Raw genomic sequence first — 17,888 nt, 5'->3', positions numbered from 1 at the left:
CATCCCGCTGTTCCTCGACCTGGTTCGGTTTCCCTGACCTGGTTTTGGGGGGGAAATAAAGGAAGGAAAAAAATCCTTTATTTCCTCCCAAAAAAACTAGGTGCGTCCTATGGGACGGAGCATCCTATGGGACAAAAAATACGGTAATCAAAAGGAATGTTGTAGAAAGAAACCAGGTATTTCATCAACTGGAAGGGGTGGGATGGGGTGCTTCCCTGTACTTTTAAAGCTTAGCTGTTTCTTCAATCAACTCCTGCAGTGTATGCAAACACACAAAATATCTCATTCAAGTGACTGTAAGCGTATATAGCTGCATCTTGCAAGCCTTTTAGAGAATTTTTCTTGAATGTATGATTCATTTAAAAATATTTTTAGAGATATATATATGGAAATTGTACAATTTGTATGGTAAAATTGTCATACATTGAATCATGGAAAGTATCTATATATACAAAGTTATGGCTTTGTTCCTTTGTAAGTTTTAAGAACTTGTGATTTTGCTCAAGGGCAGGCAAGAATTCATATGGCCATAAAATAATTATTTTTCTGACACAACTGTGTCTATCATCCGTATCCATGGAGAATGGTGTTGAAAGTAAAACAATGAAAGGAGGGAACAGTCTAGTTTCTTACCACAAATAAAAGATGAAAATAAGAAAAACACAGGCTGCACAATTTGCTTCATATCTCAGGTTCAACAAATGCTAGAGTTGAACTTAGTTTCATACATGTGATTTTTCACATTTTCTTTCAAATGAAATTTTTGGGTTATATATTTGCTTTTCTTGCTGATTTATATGAATGGCTTTGTCTAGCTGTTTGTATAGGCTTGGATCCTAAGTTGCTTCTCAGTTCATGTAATAGGCTTGCATCCTAAGTTCATGTACAGGCTTGGATCCTAAGTTGCTCCTCAGTTCATGTAAAGGGCAGATTTTTGACCATTTCCTCTTTGTCTGTAGCCCTTCACCCATGCCATATCCAAGAATCCCACAACCCCCAGGAGCAAAAGTTATGGGGCTGCAGTTGGATGGGGTGAGGCCTGAAATCCCTGTTTTGTGAATGTGAACTCTGTTCCACTTATGGAAAGAAAGTTAGGATCCAAGTCATGGTGTTTAAGAAAGATTTGGTTTTAGGTGTGGGTTCCCCTTCACCCTGGAATAAATAATATGGCTTGATCCTAAGCATAATTTACTTCTATTGCACACAGGCTTGCAGAAATTAATTGGTGGTGTACTAGCTCAGGGACTTTCACAATCTTATTTTTCATTGCGTTAAAATAAAACTTGCTCATTCCAAGTAGATCTGCTAAAAATGTGTATGTGTAAATGTTTGGGTGTTTATAAAAGAAAATCTATAAGAGAAGCTCCAGTGGAGAAGATGGGGACAAGTTACATATTTTTGTTAGCAGATCAGTAATTTCACTTTTGAGTTATTTGGGAACTTTCTGGTGGATGCCATCTGTCAGTTTTTGTTTTGTCAATAAAGTCTAGTACTTATCACCACTATTTGTCTCAGTTCCTCAGGCTCCCTGTGAAAAGTTGGTTAAAGCACATGGTCTACCTTATATCTTCCCCTGTGAAGACAGGTGGAAAACATTTATTCAGTTTCTTTGCAATCTCTGTTAGCACATCTTTGACTCCCTTGTCATCCAAAAGCCCAACTGCCTCTCTAGTCCTGTTCCTGCTACTAATGTATTTAAATATTTTTTGGATCTTGGTCTTCATGTTTTTAGCAATGTGTTCCTCAAATTCTTTTGTTCAGCATCCCTTTTTGCCTGCTTGCATTTCACTGGAAATTACTGAACTATACAGATCAGTGATGACAACTCAGGATAAAGCAACAGTTCCCTTTGGGCCTATTTGTACTATGGAGAAATCAGCTTCCTACATGCCTGAGTGTCATTTCTGTACTGCAAGGCACATTAGAAATGAGTAACTAGTGCTGGGTGTCCCAGCATTAGTGAAACGGCAACAGAATAGGAATCTGTTCCATTTATTTTTATTCAAAAGTAAAATTACAAACCACTTAAAAAAAACAACTTAACACTGAGAAGGAGTGGATGCTGTAATGCTTGAGTAGTTGCATCACTAACATAGTTGTAGCACGGGCACAGATTTAATTTGCCACCAGGGCTTCTTAGGAACTCTGCGCTAATCCTTCAAATGGCCATGCAAGAATGCAGTGAATTAGAAGAATCTTTAAGCAGGCTGTTGTATTCACTCTATGCTCTTAAGATTCAAATCACTTCCACAGCAGAATGCTCTCATTCATTGGAAACTGATGCAGATTTCCTATGTGGATGGACTTTAAGATATCTGCATTTTTCATCAAACATAAATACAGCGCTACACAGTTCCTGGAGAATAGCCTAGAAAGCAGAGAGAATCGAAAGATGCCCTTTAGCTACCTATACTATTGCTGCAATCAAGAAAATGAAACTTCTAAGGATCATAAATGTGTATATATGAGTGAACAGCTTAAAATAGGCTAAATTTACTCATTCCTGTGCTTGATTTGTACCTGCTCAAGATTATGTTTCTTATTTTTCTTCTACCAGTGATCCATCCAGGCACTGAACAGACCCATGCACGTGTAACTTCAGCAAAGCGATGGCTTCATGTGCCTTTAAATTGTTCTGTGATCCAAGCTGTATTTATTTTAAGGCATTATATATAGTTTTTTCAGACATAACAGTTTCCCAGAGTGGGTTGAAAAATGCAACAGAATCAGTAAAGATTCCTAAGGCACAAGAAGATCATGGCAGATGAGCCAGAAAAACTCATCACTCAAAAACCGGAGATTCTGAAAAGGCTGTGTGAATAATAATAATTTTGGATGGAATTCAAGATCATGAGAATGTTAGCAGTCCACCAGCTCAAGCATTTCTGCTTGCCAGATGGAACAATATCTTCCCTCTTTCCCCTGCTCACTGTTCTGGGTATTCTCCCAGCCCTTGGGGAATTTATGTTACACTTGCAAGAGTCGTTGCATTCTAGAGCAACGGGTTAGTTGAATCTGGCCCAAAATGTTTTTACTTAACGTGGAAAGCTCCAGGGATGTAGCACCACAACAGAAAGTGAAACTGAAACTCCACCTTCATGCTTGTGCAATGGATTATTGCATATTAAACAATATTCTCTAGTGCAAAAGTAGGACATGTTGTTGGACTACAACTGCCATCAGCCCCAACCATTGGCCCTGCTGTCTGGGCCGGTTGGGAACTGAAATTCAACAACATCAAGAGGGCCATATGTTCCCCATCTCTGTCCTAGTGATACTTGGAACACCAGCATCCCAATCCCGTGATTACCAGACAAAGGAGATCTGTCATGGACATATATACCTTTTCCATTTAAAAAGACCTCCAGTTCCTTCAGTGGAAGAAAAATGCTCCTCATATAAGCAAAGACACATATGCCCCCTCCCACCTCGTCCAGTCCAATGAGGTATGAATCTGATCTGGGCTGGACTGGTGCAAATGGGGCCAGGGTGGCAGATAGCAAATCTATATATACCATATCGGCCTGAATATAAGTCTCACTTTTTTTCCAAATTCCGACCAAGAAAAGTTGAAGTGTGGCTTAAATTCGCAACCTAACAAAAATTGACTTTTACAATATTGCTGCTGAAACAGACATACAATAAAATGGAACAGGTGTTCGTGCCTGCGGAATTTTAAGGGAGTGGCTTATATTCGGGTATTGTCTTTTCTTCTTCCCCCCCTTAGAATTTTAAAGGTGTGGCTTATATTCGAGCGCAACTTTTAGTCAGGCCAATACGGTACATAGTACAAAAATGAATTAAATAAAATTTCTTAGGGAATGGCTGACTTTAAAATATGCACAATGGTGATATGCTCTTAAGAAATATCTGTGCTCAGATATTCCAAAGGCCACAATAAATGTGGCACTGTTGTCTTCCGTGCACAACTTCATCTTTGAATATGAGAAAATACCAAACCTGTATAAAAAGCCACAACATTTCCTTAGAACTTTAAGATGATGATGATGATGATTATGCAGAGAAGCTACTTCACCACATACACATGTGGCACAATTTTTAGCTAAGAGCTTTAAAAGTATCCAAAATCACACTGGCAGAAATCAATGTGATTAATGGATCCTTCTACTGTGGAACAAAAGCTACACAGGGTTGTCACTAGATAGTTGCTATGGTTTCTTGAGGCCTCCTGGCAGCAATTTGCTAGCTTAGCAGGGAGGAAAAGTGACACAATAGAATAGAAAAGTGTTCCATCGACTGTTCACAGTCATTGCAAACATGTCCCTCTGCATACGTCCTTGAAGGTACGGTTTCAACTTTTAAAAGAAGAAGAAAACATTATTAATGACAAATATATTTTGAAGTAGGTCACACAAGCAAAATGTTTTTGTTGAAAAGCAATCGCAAAGATTCCATCTGGTAAATAATGGACTAACCATAAGGCCTGGCTGCTCTGGCTAGTGCTGTCCACGAATTTATGATGTAATGAACCAAGATTTAAGTGATTGCTAGATGCTTCAACTTAACAACAATTAACATTTAAAATTGGTTTAGAATTATGTGCGAAGGCTTTTAAATAAATAACTTACATTATAACACATAATAGATTATTCAATTGATACATAGGGCAGCACTTCCAATCCTTAATCAGTTCAGCCTGTCCAGAAAGTTCCATGGTTGATGGTTTTCGAAGCTGCTGAACAATCCAGAAGAATCGGCAAGGCAGAAAATTTGACCATAAGAGAAGTTTGAACCAAATACCAGTAAAGGCTGTGGGAAGTTCCTCTCTGGTGGTATTCGAGCAAACACTTGATGAGTCATTTCCTGGAGATGACTTGGTGCTGGATTGTTTGCATCAAGTAGAGGCTGATTAGGATAGCCTACAAGAGTCCTTCAACTCTATGATTCCCCTGTCTCTCTTCCAGCATAGGCCATCTGTCAGAGTGACCAAAGTGGTTTCAAAGCCAAGCCCAGGCATGAAATCTAACTGAAATGGAACTCCACCTCATGCAGATAATGGAGGCATGAAGCCAGAGTTAGTTAGGTGTGTCATTTTTCATTATTCCTATTAAGAAATAATTACTGTTGCTAACGATCAATTTTGGCTTGGCTTCACTGGTGAGAGAAAGGGAAGAAGCCACACCAAACATAGCATGTTTGCAAGTTTCAAAACATAGGCACAGAAAAGCATTCAAGTTACCACTACATTCACAACCCAGTGATTTGAAGACTGATGTGGATTATTAGGAGAATTAGTTGTCATTTTAAGCCATTAGCTATTTACTTATAGCTTCATAAGCTTCTGCTGTGACGTTCATGAACACGGAGGAAAACTGTAACAAAATCAGTACCTTCACAAATATTCCTCCACCCACCATAAAGACCAAAACAACTTGGTCCCACAGAACTATGAGCCATGTTACAAGAACACAAGGAAACCGTATGTGTATGTTTATTGTACTTAAAGGTTTGTAGTGATGTACATTGGTCTCCAATTCAAGCACTGACCAAATTTGACAGTGTTGAACAGAAGATTGGTCAGGACTTCCTAGTAGATATCTAAGATACTATTGCTAGATTAGCCAGAGATTTTACAGTAACAAAACACACTCTCTTGTGCCTCCTAGCATTAAGAGATGTGCTTGTCTCTAACAGTGGAGGCATAACGTAGCCATTTTGGCTAGTAGCCATTGATAACTTACCTTCCACGAATTTGTCTAATCCTCTTTTAAAGCCATTCAAGTTGGTGCCTCCGATGAGAACAAAAATCATAATTTAACTAAGCACTGTGTGAAGAAGCCCTTTTGTCTGTATATTTATCTACTGCCATTAATATGCAAAATGAGCCATGCGTTTCAAAGCTATTTGGGATTTGTGGGTCACACTTCAGAAGTTATAGAGAAGGAAGAAATGTGAATCATAGTGTTCTGCTCTTTTTCCTGAAACAGAAAATTGGGAGGGTTGGAGGTGGGTGAGAGCTAGTTCAAAGGTTAGAAAGAAGAATCCCTCTCTCTCTGAAACATTCATGTTTTATTATCCAATGTGTCTATATGAGAAAGAGAGAGCCATAGTTCATTGGGTCATATACTGTACAATATTCCCTTTTAAAATATATTTGGCACTACATTTCAAGGCTTTTTCCCACCCTGGCAGAAATCACTCCTCAAACAATACAACCCTTTGTTAGGTAGGAGCTTAGTAACAATTGGATTGTGTAGAATAGGCTTTCAGGCTCCTTTTCATTGAATCTGCGTCCATCCATTCTCAACACGTTTGGCACTGCCTTTAATGAGCCTGCCTGAACTGTAGTAACCCCTCTGGCAATTTGTAAGGAAGTGAAATTAGATGGATCGCTCTCCTCTGTGTGTTGGGGATGAAGCACTCAGCTTTCATTACAGGATTTTCATTTATAGGTAGCGAATCTCACCCAGAAGTTCCAGCACTCTCTATGGGCGTATGGAGTATTTTACCATTCCAAAGGGGCAAATAAATGATCTCGTGTGACTACAGCTGGCCTCCCACTCCACACTCTGCACAGCCAAAATCAACCTTGCCCATTTTCACTATCTTGCAAATAATTTGGTAACCTTCCAATTTATAGCATTTAATGATAATTGTTTCATGTTAATGAAGTTGATTTACCCAGCATGGTGAAGCCATATGTTAGGGATATATTGATAGCTGTTAAAACAGTATGGAACAAGCACTAGAAAAAAACCTCCTAACCAGGACCAGCCTGTGCATGAGGAAAGGTGAGGCAACAACTTTAGCTGACAGGATCCACAGGGGCCGCAGATTCCGATTCCCCCAACTTGTTTCTGATTTTGTTCTTCACTCACTCCTTCCACATCAGTGGGGAGGGAGGTACCATTTTGTGGTTTGCCTCAGGTGCCAAAATGTATTGGGCCAGCCCTACTCTTAATCTAGCTGCCACCGTTTCAAAATGGATAATTTACCAGACAGAATTGATGAGAAAGAAGGACTACTCTTCCAACCCATTCATGTTGCAGATAAATGAATGGATTTTATAGCTTATCAGAATGTGCCCTGACATCAGAAAGAGTTAGTGTTTTGCTTCTGAAACCTTTCTTATATTTGATTTGTTTCATTTTGTTTTCCAAGGATATTTGTATTTTTTTTAAAAGGGAGATATCTATTTATTTGTTGCATTGATATCCCACCCTATTCTCCAAGGGACTCAAGGTGGCATGCATGGCACACCGCTCTTCATTTGATCCCCACAACAACCCTGTGAGGTAGGTTAGCCTGAGAGGCAGTGAGTGACTAGCCTATGGTCATCCAGTGATGACTTGGCTTCATGGCCAAGTGGAGATTTGAACCCTGATCTCCCAGATCCTAGTCCAACACTCAAACCACTACGTCACACTGATGTGCATGTTTCTTCACGTGACCTTATTCTCCTTCTTCCGAAAGGGGCCATGCCTTTCTTAAAATAAAACCCGAACTTAGTTCCCCAACTGGCTCAAAGCAAGTGAGAACAAGGGAGCAGATTGTGCAGATTAGATCTTATGAATTTAATAATGCTCTCAGTTGTCACATGCAGGCACAAAACCTTTGGCTATGTATACATTAGTGGTTTAAAATACAGCTGATGATGTTCCTCCATATCCCCATCCCCCGTGTTTCAAGATGCTTACTTATATTGCTGTACACACCGGGGTGGTGGCGATGAGGATGCCTTTGCTTAATGCGCAATTCAGTGAAACCATCTTCTGTGCATGTGCAACAGCTGTCTCCGCCTTGACTGCAGCTTCCATTTCCTAATGATGGAAGCTGGTTTGAGGCAAACAGCTAGTGGTGGGTGTACACCAGACCTGGGGTAAATGGCAATGTGTACACAGCCTTTGCTTTCTCTGATTGGAATCAGGGCTTTTTTTCAGCCAGAACTCAGCAGAACTCAGTACTGGCCCCTCTCAGGTGGGCACCATTACCATTGTAAGAGAACAAGGGAGGCATTCATGGTGAGTTCTGGCACCTTTTATTTCTAGAAAAATAGCACTGACAGGAGTATATGGTTTGTGCAAATGTTTCCATGATCCAAAGACATGCTAAAACAGGCTTTGGAAACATTTGAGATATTCATTTCTGCCATTGCTTTCTGCTTTCCGCTCCTATTCAGTAATCGGCAAAAGCTCGCAGAGTGGGGCAGCTGCCTCAATCAGCAAATTCTGAGGGGCAAAAAGTGGATGTATGTTATTCTGAGCTTTTTGAAGAAAGACTGGAATAAGTAAAGCAAGTGAGTAGAACTGGCTATTATAGCCATGTTCTTAAAGCCAATGGCCAATGCTGTGCCAGTTCTTGTGCACGCTATTTGTGGAATGGCACCACCAGCTAATTTCCTTCTGCGCTTGTTCTTTGCATCCAACCCACAGTGCTCTGCTTTTTGAAAAAGCAGTACAGTGGTACCTCAGGTTACATATGCTTCAGGTTACATATGCTTCAGGTTACAGATTCTGCTAACCCAGAAATAGTTCTTCAGGTTAAGAACTTTGCTTCAGGATGAGAACAGAAATCAGGTGGCGGCGGCGCAACCGCAGTAGCAGGAGGCCCCATTAGCTAAAGTGGTGCTTCAGGTTAAGAACAATTTCAGGTTAAGAATGGACCTCTGGAACAAATTAAGTACTTAACCCGAGGTACCACTGTATTTTCTGAGGGCTTCAGCAGCCAAGTCCCTAAAAACGACGTATTACGGAAGTGTTTCACTCAGCTATCTTTGTCTGTCTCCCACCTGAAGATCCAGCTTACATATCATAAGGAGCAGAAAAAAATTGTCGCCTCCTGTTACCACATGGCATAGTCGCCAGCCTTTAACTGAAAGAGCTGGCAACTGTCTCTCTACTGAATGCAAGATTTCCTTTGCTTTCATGCTTGGCTGGTGCTTTGTTAGACTCTGAATGCTTTTTCTTTAGCCGTCTTTTGTAAGGACAGATTTAGCTTCAGTGTGAGAGTGTTGTACACCGACTGCTCTGCCATGTGTGGACAAAACATGACCAGTTTGGCTGCAGCCAGTCATCGTGGATCTTCTCCATTACATCACCATCAGACGATGGCTTGGCCTAACAACGCAAAACAGACTTCAGCTTGTGGGAGGTGGGTTTTTTGTTTTGTTTTTTAAGTTAAGAAGAAAGCCGGGGGGGGGGGGACACTGGTTCCCCAGACTTCTTTTTTGGTGAGGGGAAGAATAGTTGAATATCGTCTGTATGGTAATAAAGAAAACCAAGCTGGAAAGAAAACCAAACCATATTCTAGATTTACACAAGGCGGCTTCAGAGTGGGGAACGGGACAGAGAAATGTTGGGAAGCAATGTCTTCAAAAGTCCACAATATAATTTATTGGAAGAGAATCCATGGGATAAATAAGGGATATTGGTTTCATTACTCTCTTAATAAACTTTTCTGTAGGAATACCATGACCAAGCAACAGAAAATAAAAAGGGATCAAAGGGATCATTTGTAAACTAGTACATTGGTGTTAACCAAATATACAAGTAACACTCGTTTCTAGTCCTGCTATAGCTCCAAATCGAATAAGGCTTCCCCCTGAAAACATTTTGATGCCATATCTTCACATAAATATGACACATTTTTTTCTCCACATTTCCTGAACAATGGTAGGTTCTGCGTTCTTTGAAAGAGAGATCATGAGACTCTTACAGATTTTTGTTGTTTTGGTTTTTAATTTTTTACAATTTGTGTATTTAGGAATGAACAGGTTGAGAGGAGTGAGGGGAACGAAACAGCCAATACACACAAACCTTTCTTAAGCCAGGGGTGGACAACACATTGCCCTCTAGACATTGGGGACTACAAGTCCCATCATCCCTTACTATTGGCCATGCTCACTGGACCTGATAGGAGTTATCTGAATAATAATAATAATTCCCTGTTCATCTTCCCAAAGGAGCCCAGTGGAATAAGTAGAATCACTAGAATCCAACAAGTCCTGCCTAAATCCAACACTCATAAACTATTATTGCGACGTACCTTTGGTTTCTTTCTTTAAATCTGAGACAGTTCTTCAATTTAACCATAGCAGTGATTCCTCGGTTTTTTCTATCCATTCTTTAATAGGCAGAGTACAAGCTGATTTCCACATTTTTGCAAAAAGAATTCTGACTGCAGGCAGCATGCAGGGAGACCATTTCATGGTGTTCTATTAGGTCACTAACACAGGTTTGTGCTACGTCAGTTTGCTGTGTCAGTGGCGGATCTTGGGGTCTCAAATTTCAGCAGTGCCCTGTTTGGCACAAAAATTCAGTGACCCTCTGCCTCTCGTCTTCCATTGTAAATCATAGTTTTAAAATATATATATTAAAAACCACATACCCATATACTCTCTGAGTATATAATACAGTGGTACCTCAAGTTAAGTACTTAATTCATTCCGGAGGTCCGTTCTTAACCTGAAACTGTTCTTAACCTGAAGCACCACTTTAGCTAATGGGGACTCCTGCTGCCGCCGTGCCGCCGGAGCCCGATTTCTGTTCTCATCCTGAAGCAAAGTTCTTAACCCAAGGTACTATTTCTGGCTTAGCGGAGTCTGTAACCTGAAGCGTATGTAACCCGAGGTGCCACTGTATTGGCAAAGCAAGCAACCTGGTGCAGGATCAGCTGAAGCTTCTGGACAGTGTTCAAGGGGCGTCTCACATAGTGCACATTACAGTAGTCAACTCAAGCGAGGACTGTGGCAAAAACTAGCTTTGAGGGAGTGTGGCTTTCCCTCATCCCAATCTACAACAGCCAATCCCATCTTCCTTACATCAAACAGCCCACCCATCACCACCACCCATTCATTATAGTGTAGAGATGCAAGTTCACAGCCAATACCATTGCCCTTAAGATAAACAGATGATGGAAAAAGCACTATCATCAGCAGACAGATGACAACAGTCCCCGTGCCCCCAATTTCACTCAAGCGATTTCATATAGATTCTTGAAATTGCTGGGGAAGCTGAGATGCCTGCACATTTCACCTCTTGTAACTTTATTTCAGGTCAAATCTGATGTAATGACAGTTGATAGCAGGAACCATTTAAAAGCAGAAATGAGCAAGTGACCTCTAAAAGTACTCTGTGACACAAACAGAATATCCTCTCTCTCTGACTCTAATAGGTTATTAGAGGTCTAGTAACTGTTAACTGGCCTTTAATGACAGACAGACTCCCTCAATATGCAGGGGAAGGCTATAGTAGCTGATAGAGAACATGTGCAATGGGTCCAGCATTTACAGCAGATAAGGCATCATCTGAGCAGTTAAATGAGCACCATCTGGTGGAAAGACAAGATACAAATTTAACAAACATACAAGAGACTTATGCATCCCATTGATTCCAACAGATAACAGTCAAACATTTGCTTAACTCTTCAATTAGGATCAATGGGATTTTCAAATTTACCTTGATTGGACCGGGCCCATAAGGATACTTTATAGTAGTGCTCCCCCCCCCCAAAAATGTTTAGGAGTAGTCTCATTTTCCTACTCATATGTACTGCCCCTCAATGAGGCCAAACTTAGATTCACAAAATGTTTAGGGGTATGGTATGCATACCTGTGCGCCCCCCCCAGAAAAAAGCACTGCTTTAGAGTATGCCCCATTAAATAAGTTGGGACTTGCTTCTGAATGAGAGGTTTGCACTTGTCATGTATACATGATAAGGCCAATAAAATGATTCCAGCTCCAAAATCTATTTTAACAGCTCTTTCCAGATGAGAAATCATTGTGCAACTCTTTAGTGCCCTCCTCTGGTCCATTTTAGAAGTGCTACATTCTGGTGAGGAATCTTAATTTTCCGGAAAGAAGCAAAAGAAATATTGTGAGCTATGTGTTATGCAAAAAGTAGCCTTTTCTATATCCAAATATAAGCATATCAACTTTTCTAAGATTAAAATGTGGTGGCAGTGAGATTACAGCACCCAAGTGGAGAACATTTATTTCAATGATACACCAGTTCTTATACTTTCCAGAGTGTCTTAGGTATATACTGTGAAATCCAAACTTTGGTCAGCTCCTGGCAGGGCCAGGGCCATAGCCACAGTCCTGCCATTCATGTCAGCCAGGGTGGAGGAGACAAAAGTGATTGGGCCAAGATTGGGTTTGATTGTGTCATGTGATATTAGTGGAGTCTACTTGGTCTGCATCTAGGCCAGTTTTAGAACTTATATGGAGGAGGAAAGGAAGCCATGTGGTCCTGTTTGTTGTACCACCTGGTTACAAGTCCAAACCTTGGGCTCCAAGTGCTCTGACCCTGTTTCAGTCAAGTATCAGATGTGTGAAACTTGAATGTTTTGGGCACTCGTGGCAATAGAAGTGAAGTTATTGTTCCTCAAGTTCTGTCATTTTATTCTCTCCAACCAACCTATCAAATAACACACATGCTTATTACATTAAGATGGTTAATTAATTCACCATACTTATAATTGTTTATTATCTGTTTCAGATCACAGATCAACCCAGAATATGAATGATGTAATGAGAGTTTCCTGGAAGGTAATCCTAGAGGACACAGGATAGGGCACATATATAACTCTGATGTTAAGACAGAGAAATCTGGTATCAGAACCTCCCTCCTCCGCAATTCTGCCCCAACCAACATCAGAGCTCCAGGTTGGAGGAGATCAAAGGGGAATGATTTGGGAAGCAGCTTGGATCCAAGATTCCAAATCCTCCTGGTTTCCAGGTAGCTATTTAGTTATACTTTTGTGCATGACTAAATCTCTCCCTCCCCATTCCTTCCCACTGCTTTCAATGGGAGAGAGGTTTTTTTTAAGCAGAAAAATGTATATAGAAATGTAGGGTATTCCCCTCTCCCACTTCTGCCTTGCAAATTCAAGCTCAGAGTTGGATATGACAGTGGAATCATCTCCACATTCCCAACTTAGTCACTGTTATTGAACATAAAGTAATACAATTCCTACTTTTCAAAATATGGAAATATACTGATCAAACTTTATTTTAAGAATACTTTATAAATTATACATAGTTTGTGTTCCTGCAGTTTCCTTCATAAAAAAGTTTCTAATTCACTACATTACAAACTTGACAGAGCCATCATAGCCATATGCTAAAACAATATATTCATTATGTTTGCCAAATTACGGCAATTGTGCATGCACAGTGATAAGCACATGTGCTCAGCCGAAATAAATGGGACTAGTGTAAATGGTTGACCGTGCAGATTGCAGGCAACTGCTTAGGTTATTTAGCCCTAAAAATAGTATTTATTTCGATAATAAATTATTGGAATATCTTTAAATATGATTCTATTCTTGATGTATGATGAACTGCTACATACTTTGAAATGTGTCATTAACCATTCACAAACTGTGTAAACTCCGTAATTTGTGAACACTTCAGATATTCATTGTAAAATAGAATTCTACAAAATCATAATTTGTTACAAGAATACTCAGTTCAAAGTGCCTAGCATTAAACCAAGGCCACTTTCCATAAAGAGTAGCAGAGGGCCAAAGCTCAATTTTTCTCTTCACGATCAAATCACAAATGCAAGTGATAGATTTTTAGTATAAACAGTAAATGTTTGTAAACCAAACACTTATGAGTCAAACAGTAATTAAGGCTCAAATCACTTTAGTGTACAGCAATGCAGAGCGAACGCATTACAACCATCTTTTTTTGACACAACACAGTCTGGAATGTTTCCTTAAACTTCATTACAGGCCTCTAAGGAGGCTTGCATTACGTTGCGCATCTAAAGCCATCTGGTCGAATGAATTGCGATTTATCAGGTCTCTCACTTTTTCTCTAAGGTCATAAGATGCTTTGGCTATTCTCCTAGACTCGTCGATAGCTGCGTCCTTGTGCCTTAGAATCTGATTGCTTTTCTGAGCTTTCCTTCTTAAAGCTTCTTGCATTTCCCGTAGGTGACATTTTTCGTCATAATCAAGCTTCTGTTTGCGAAAATGGTGGTTCCGCTCTTTCATACAGTTCAGCTCTCTCACGCGCTGCGATCTGTCCCGGATATTTTTGGACATGATTTCTCTGGCCTGCTGGATCTTCATCTCAGCTATCTGCAGCAACATCTCCTTGCGCCTCCTCTTCTCTTCCTCCGTCTCTTTGGCTCTTACCTTGGCTATCAAGCCCTGCTCTTCTTCCTTTAAAGTCTTCTCCTTCAGTTCCCTGTTCCTTTCTTCAAGCAGCTGCTCCAGGATTTCCTGGGACCTCTGGAGCTTTTGTTCGATACACAGCCTCTTGTACAGCTCGTCGGCTTTGACCCGATCTTCCACCTGGTCCTTAGCGCTCATGTGCTTGGTCTGCTTGTAGTCATTCATATCAATTTTCCTCCTCTTCCTTTCCATATCCTTTATCAGCCTCTTCTCCAGGGCCTGCAGCATCCTTTCCTTGTACAAAGCGGAGTTCTGCTCTTTGGTACGCCTATCGCTCAACCTTTTGTCCCAGAGCTGTTTTTCCTGGCACCGTTTCCGATACTCGGCCTGAAGCCGAGCGTTCTCCAGCTTCTCCCTCCGCCTGCAATCCTGCTCTTTGGCCAGCTTCTTCCACTTCTTGTCCCGAAGCATCACATCCCTCTCCCGGGCTGCCAACAGCTGCTGCTCCTCTAGCCTGAGCTTGGCTTTCCGTTGATCGCGGTCCCTCTGCCACTGGTCCAGGCTGTCCACCAACTGGTACTGCCTCTCCTTCTCCGCCCTGGCCTTGTGCTGCTTCTCCTTCCTCCTCATCTTATCCCAGGCGTCGGAAACCTGCAGCTGACGGTCCTTCATCTCTTCCTCCTCCTGGTGCCTGGCGAGCATGAGGGCCGCGATCTTCTTGTCCCTTTCGGGGATCAGGTCCTCGTACCTTTTGTCCGTCAGGTCCTGCAGGCTGACCTGCGGGTCTCCCTTGCGGGGCTTGCGGCGGGGCTTGCGGCCCAGGAGGCGCTGGTGCAGGTGGGCGCTGGGGTCGCGGGGCAGATAGGCCTGAGGCTCCTCGTCCTCATACGGCCTCGCCAAAGAGTGCATGAGGTCTGCCAGGCTGTGGCTGCTGTCACAGGGCTCCTGCCAGTCTCTCCGAGGGAGCTCCTTCTTCTCCAGGCGAGGGGAGGCCTTGCTGTCGAACTGGGCGAAGGAGAAGGAAGAGGGGCAGATGGAGGGAGGCTTGCTGGCGTCGGTGGGGAGATCCGTGCCGTACTCCAAGGGCCGAGGCACCGGGCTGGCCCACTGGTCGTCGCGGAGCAGCTCCTCCACGCGGGTGCACCTGCCCACCGGGGAGCGCGCGGGGAGATCGGGGTGCCCCGGGAAGTCCCCGCCGTAGAGCGTGGTGCACGAGGTGGTGCACGGCGTGGGGCAGCCTTCGCCCGCCGGCGCCAGGTGTTGCTGCTGCCAAGCGGACAGGCGCAGAGGGGACGCGCAAGAGGCAGACGCGGCGGGCCGCTTGCCGCGCGGCGCCGTCGAGCAGCCCTTGCCCTTGCGCGGCGGGGGCAGCAGCAGGCCTCCCTCGTCGCGGTACGCTTGCGCCAGGAGGTGTCGCCGCAGGCCGCCCTCGCCGCCCGCCACCTCGGGCTCGGAGCTGTAGGCGTCCGGGAAGGGCCGCGGCGGGGAGAAGCGGCCGGGGCTGCTGCGTCGCCGCGCCATCCTGCGCGGGGTCTCGGCGCCCGACAAGCTGCAGCACGACGTGGCGGGCGCCTTCTTGCGGCCCTTGCTGGCGCTGGGCGCGCCTCGGTCGCTCGGGGAGACGCGCCACTCGGGCTCCGCCCCGAGGTACTGGCCCGACCCGCGCCGCGGCCGACGCCGCTGCTGGTGCCGCCTCATGGCCGATGTGGCCTCGGGCCCTGGCGCACGCCGCCCCCGGCTGCGCAGCAGCACAGTCGGCGCCCGCGCGCGTCACAATGCCTGGCCAAGGAGGGCCTGGGCCGCAGCTGCCTCGGCCCGCCGGCGCCCTCCGCGCAACCCCGCACGCCCGCGCGGGGACCCTGGCGCCGGCTTGTCCCCCATCGCCCCCTTCTCCCTCTCCTCCTTGGCGCTATCTTCAGACGCGCGCTTGTTCTCGCTGAAACCAATGGGGTGAATGAGTCATTCCACCCCAAGTTTGCATTCAACCCACTGTTTCTTTGGCGGCCTTCAGTTCGGTCCTGGGTACAACAAACACGTGAAGGGCACCTTGCACGTGTAGTTTACCGAGCTACACTTCCCAGGATTTTTCAGGGGAAGCCCTCTGCCTTCAGGCACATGTGGTCTGACACTTTATCATATAGCTTTTTAACGTGAGCTTTTGTAGACAAGAGGGAGGAAACTCATCACACAGTAAAGCAGTTTGGATAATCTGAGATGCTTTCCTGTGTAAACCCAAGTGGTATTAGAGAGAGACTTAAATTTTGTACAGCGACTTAATGGGATACATAATGCCACGCTAAATATAGCTATAATGCTAAATATATGAATTTTTCAGTGACCTACATCTCGGTTAATACCATATTCCTATGCAAGTCCCATTAAGTACAAGGTGCATTCTAAGTAAGCGTGCATTGGATTGCAGCCAGGATTATTGAAGTCACAGGATTACAGTGTTTTAGGCTGCGGTCCTCATGAAAGTAAGCCTTATTGAATGCAGTGGGTTTTAACTCTCAGACATAGCAAATGTGCATTTTGAAATACTGTTGGCAGCCTTTTACAGACAAAAGATTCAAGTGTAGTATAGGAGCAGATAGTGTTTTGGACTTGGATCAGGAAAGAAAATCTGGGTGTATGGCAACCCAAAAACTTTTTTAAAAAGCTGAACAGCTTTGGGCAAATCTTTAAAATGTCACAATTTAGTAGCTGAACAGTCATCCCAGTTTATCTGGAAAGTGTTGGCGAAGTTTCCAAAGTCTGGATGAGCTTGTGCAACCAGCCCCTGCAGTTCACATTGCATTGCAGCTTACTTGTATGCAAGGTGCTTTCACCCTGACATACACTGTGTTCTGTGCTGTTATAAGCCGCACTGATTTTTGAGATATGTGTTACTGCATCACCAGTCCATTTGCACCTGCTCTGGAGTAGCAGCACCAAACGGCACTGATTCAGCCTCGCCATACTCTGAAGGAGGCTTCTAAGCACTTTGTGATGAAGGTTTCTGTGGGAGAAGGATGTTAGAGGCCAGGCTTGCATGCGTGACCCTGCTGCCCTCTTCACTGACTGAATGCTTGAAGAGGACTTTATTTACAACTGAATTTCAGCACCTGCTTTTTATGCAGTAAGTTAAAATATGCAAACTACTGCTTTTTAATTTTTAATGTATTGCTGGGTCTCATTTTGACCTTTAATTAAAAATTATGAGTGCTGACAAGCTATTTTGAGAAGATATAATTCCTCATACAGTGATACCTCTGGTTACAGATGCTTCAGGTTACAGACGCTTCAGGTTACAGACTGCTAACCCAGAAATAGTACCTCGGGTTAAGAACTTTGCTTCAGGATGAGAACAGAAATCGCGCAGCGGCCCCGTGGCAGCAGCAGGAGGCCCCATTAGCTAAAGTACTTCAGGTTAAGAACGGACCTCCAGAACGAATTAAGTTCTTAATCCAAGGTACCACTGTACCATCAAATCTAGATAACTGGACTAGGGGGTGTAACTCATTAAGGTCACTTGAAGGGGCTTTCTGTCTTCTTGAGAAGATGATAAATATCCCAAGTATTACCACATGTGCAGGAATCAGGCTGTTTCAAAAACGAATAAGCATCCTATAGGAGGTTGGTTTGGATTTAAGGGGTTAATCTGTTTCCTGTTATCAAGCCTTGCCTCTCAAGTAATCAAATTAGCAAAGTTTGGTGCAGATCCTATGGCAGAGCTTTCCCAACTTTTCCTGTTGGTGACTCACTTTTGGTACCTCTGGTTACGTACTTAATTCGTTCTGGAGGTCCGTTCTTAACCTGAAAC

At 43.3% G+C, this 17,888-nt stretch overlaps 1 protein-coding gene across 1 annotated transcript; it reads right to left on the bottom strand.

Annotated features, from left to right (window-relative positions):
* Positions 1 to 13,593: 13,593 nt before the first annotated feature.
* CCDC185 (coiled-coil domain containing 185) lies at positions 13,594 to 15,801 on the bottom strand. The gene has a single exon (XM_081905083.1). The coding sequence runs from the start codon at positions 15,782 to 15,784 to the stop codon at positions 13,694 to 13,696; it is 2,091 nt and encodes a 696-aa protein (XP_081761209.1). The 5' UTR covers positions 15,785 to 15,801; the 3' UTR covers positions 13,594 to 13,693.
* Positions 15,802 to 17,888: the final 2,087 nt, after the last annotated feature.

Source organism: Podarcis melisellensis (assembly GCF_964234715.1).
Source record: "Podarcis melisellensis genome assembly, chromosome: 3".
NCBI lineage: Eukaryota > Metazoa > Chordata > Lepidosauria > Squamata > Lacertidae > Podarcis > Podarcis melisellensis.
This window is presented reverse-complemented; position numbering and strand designations above follow the sequence as displayed.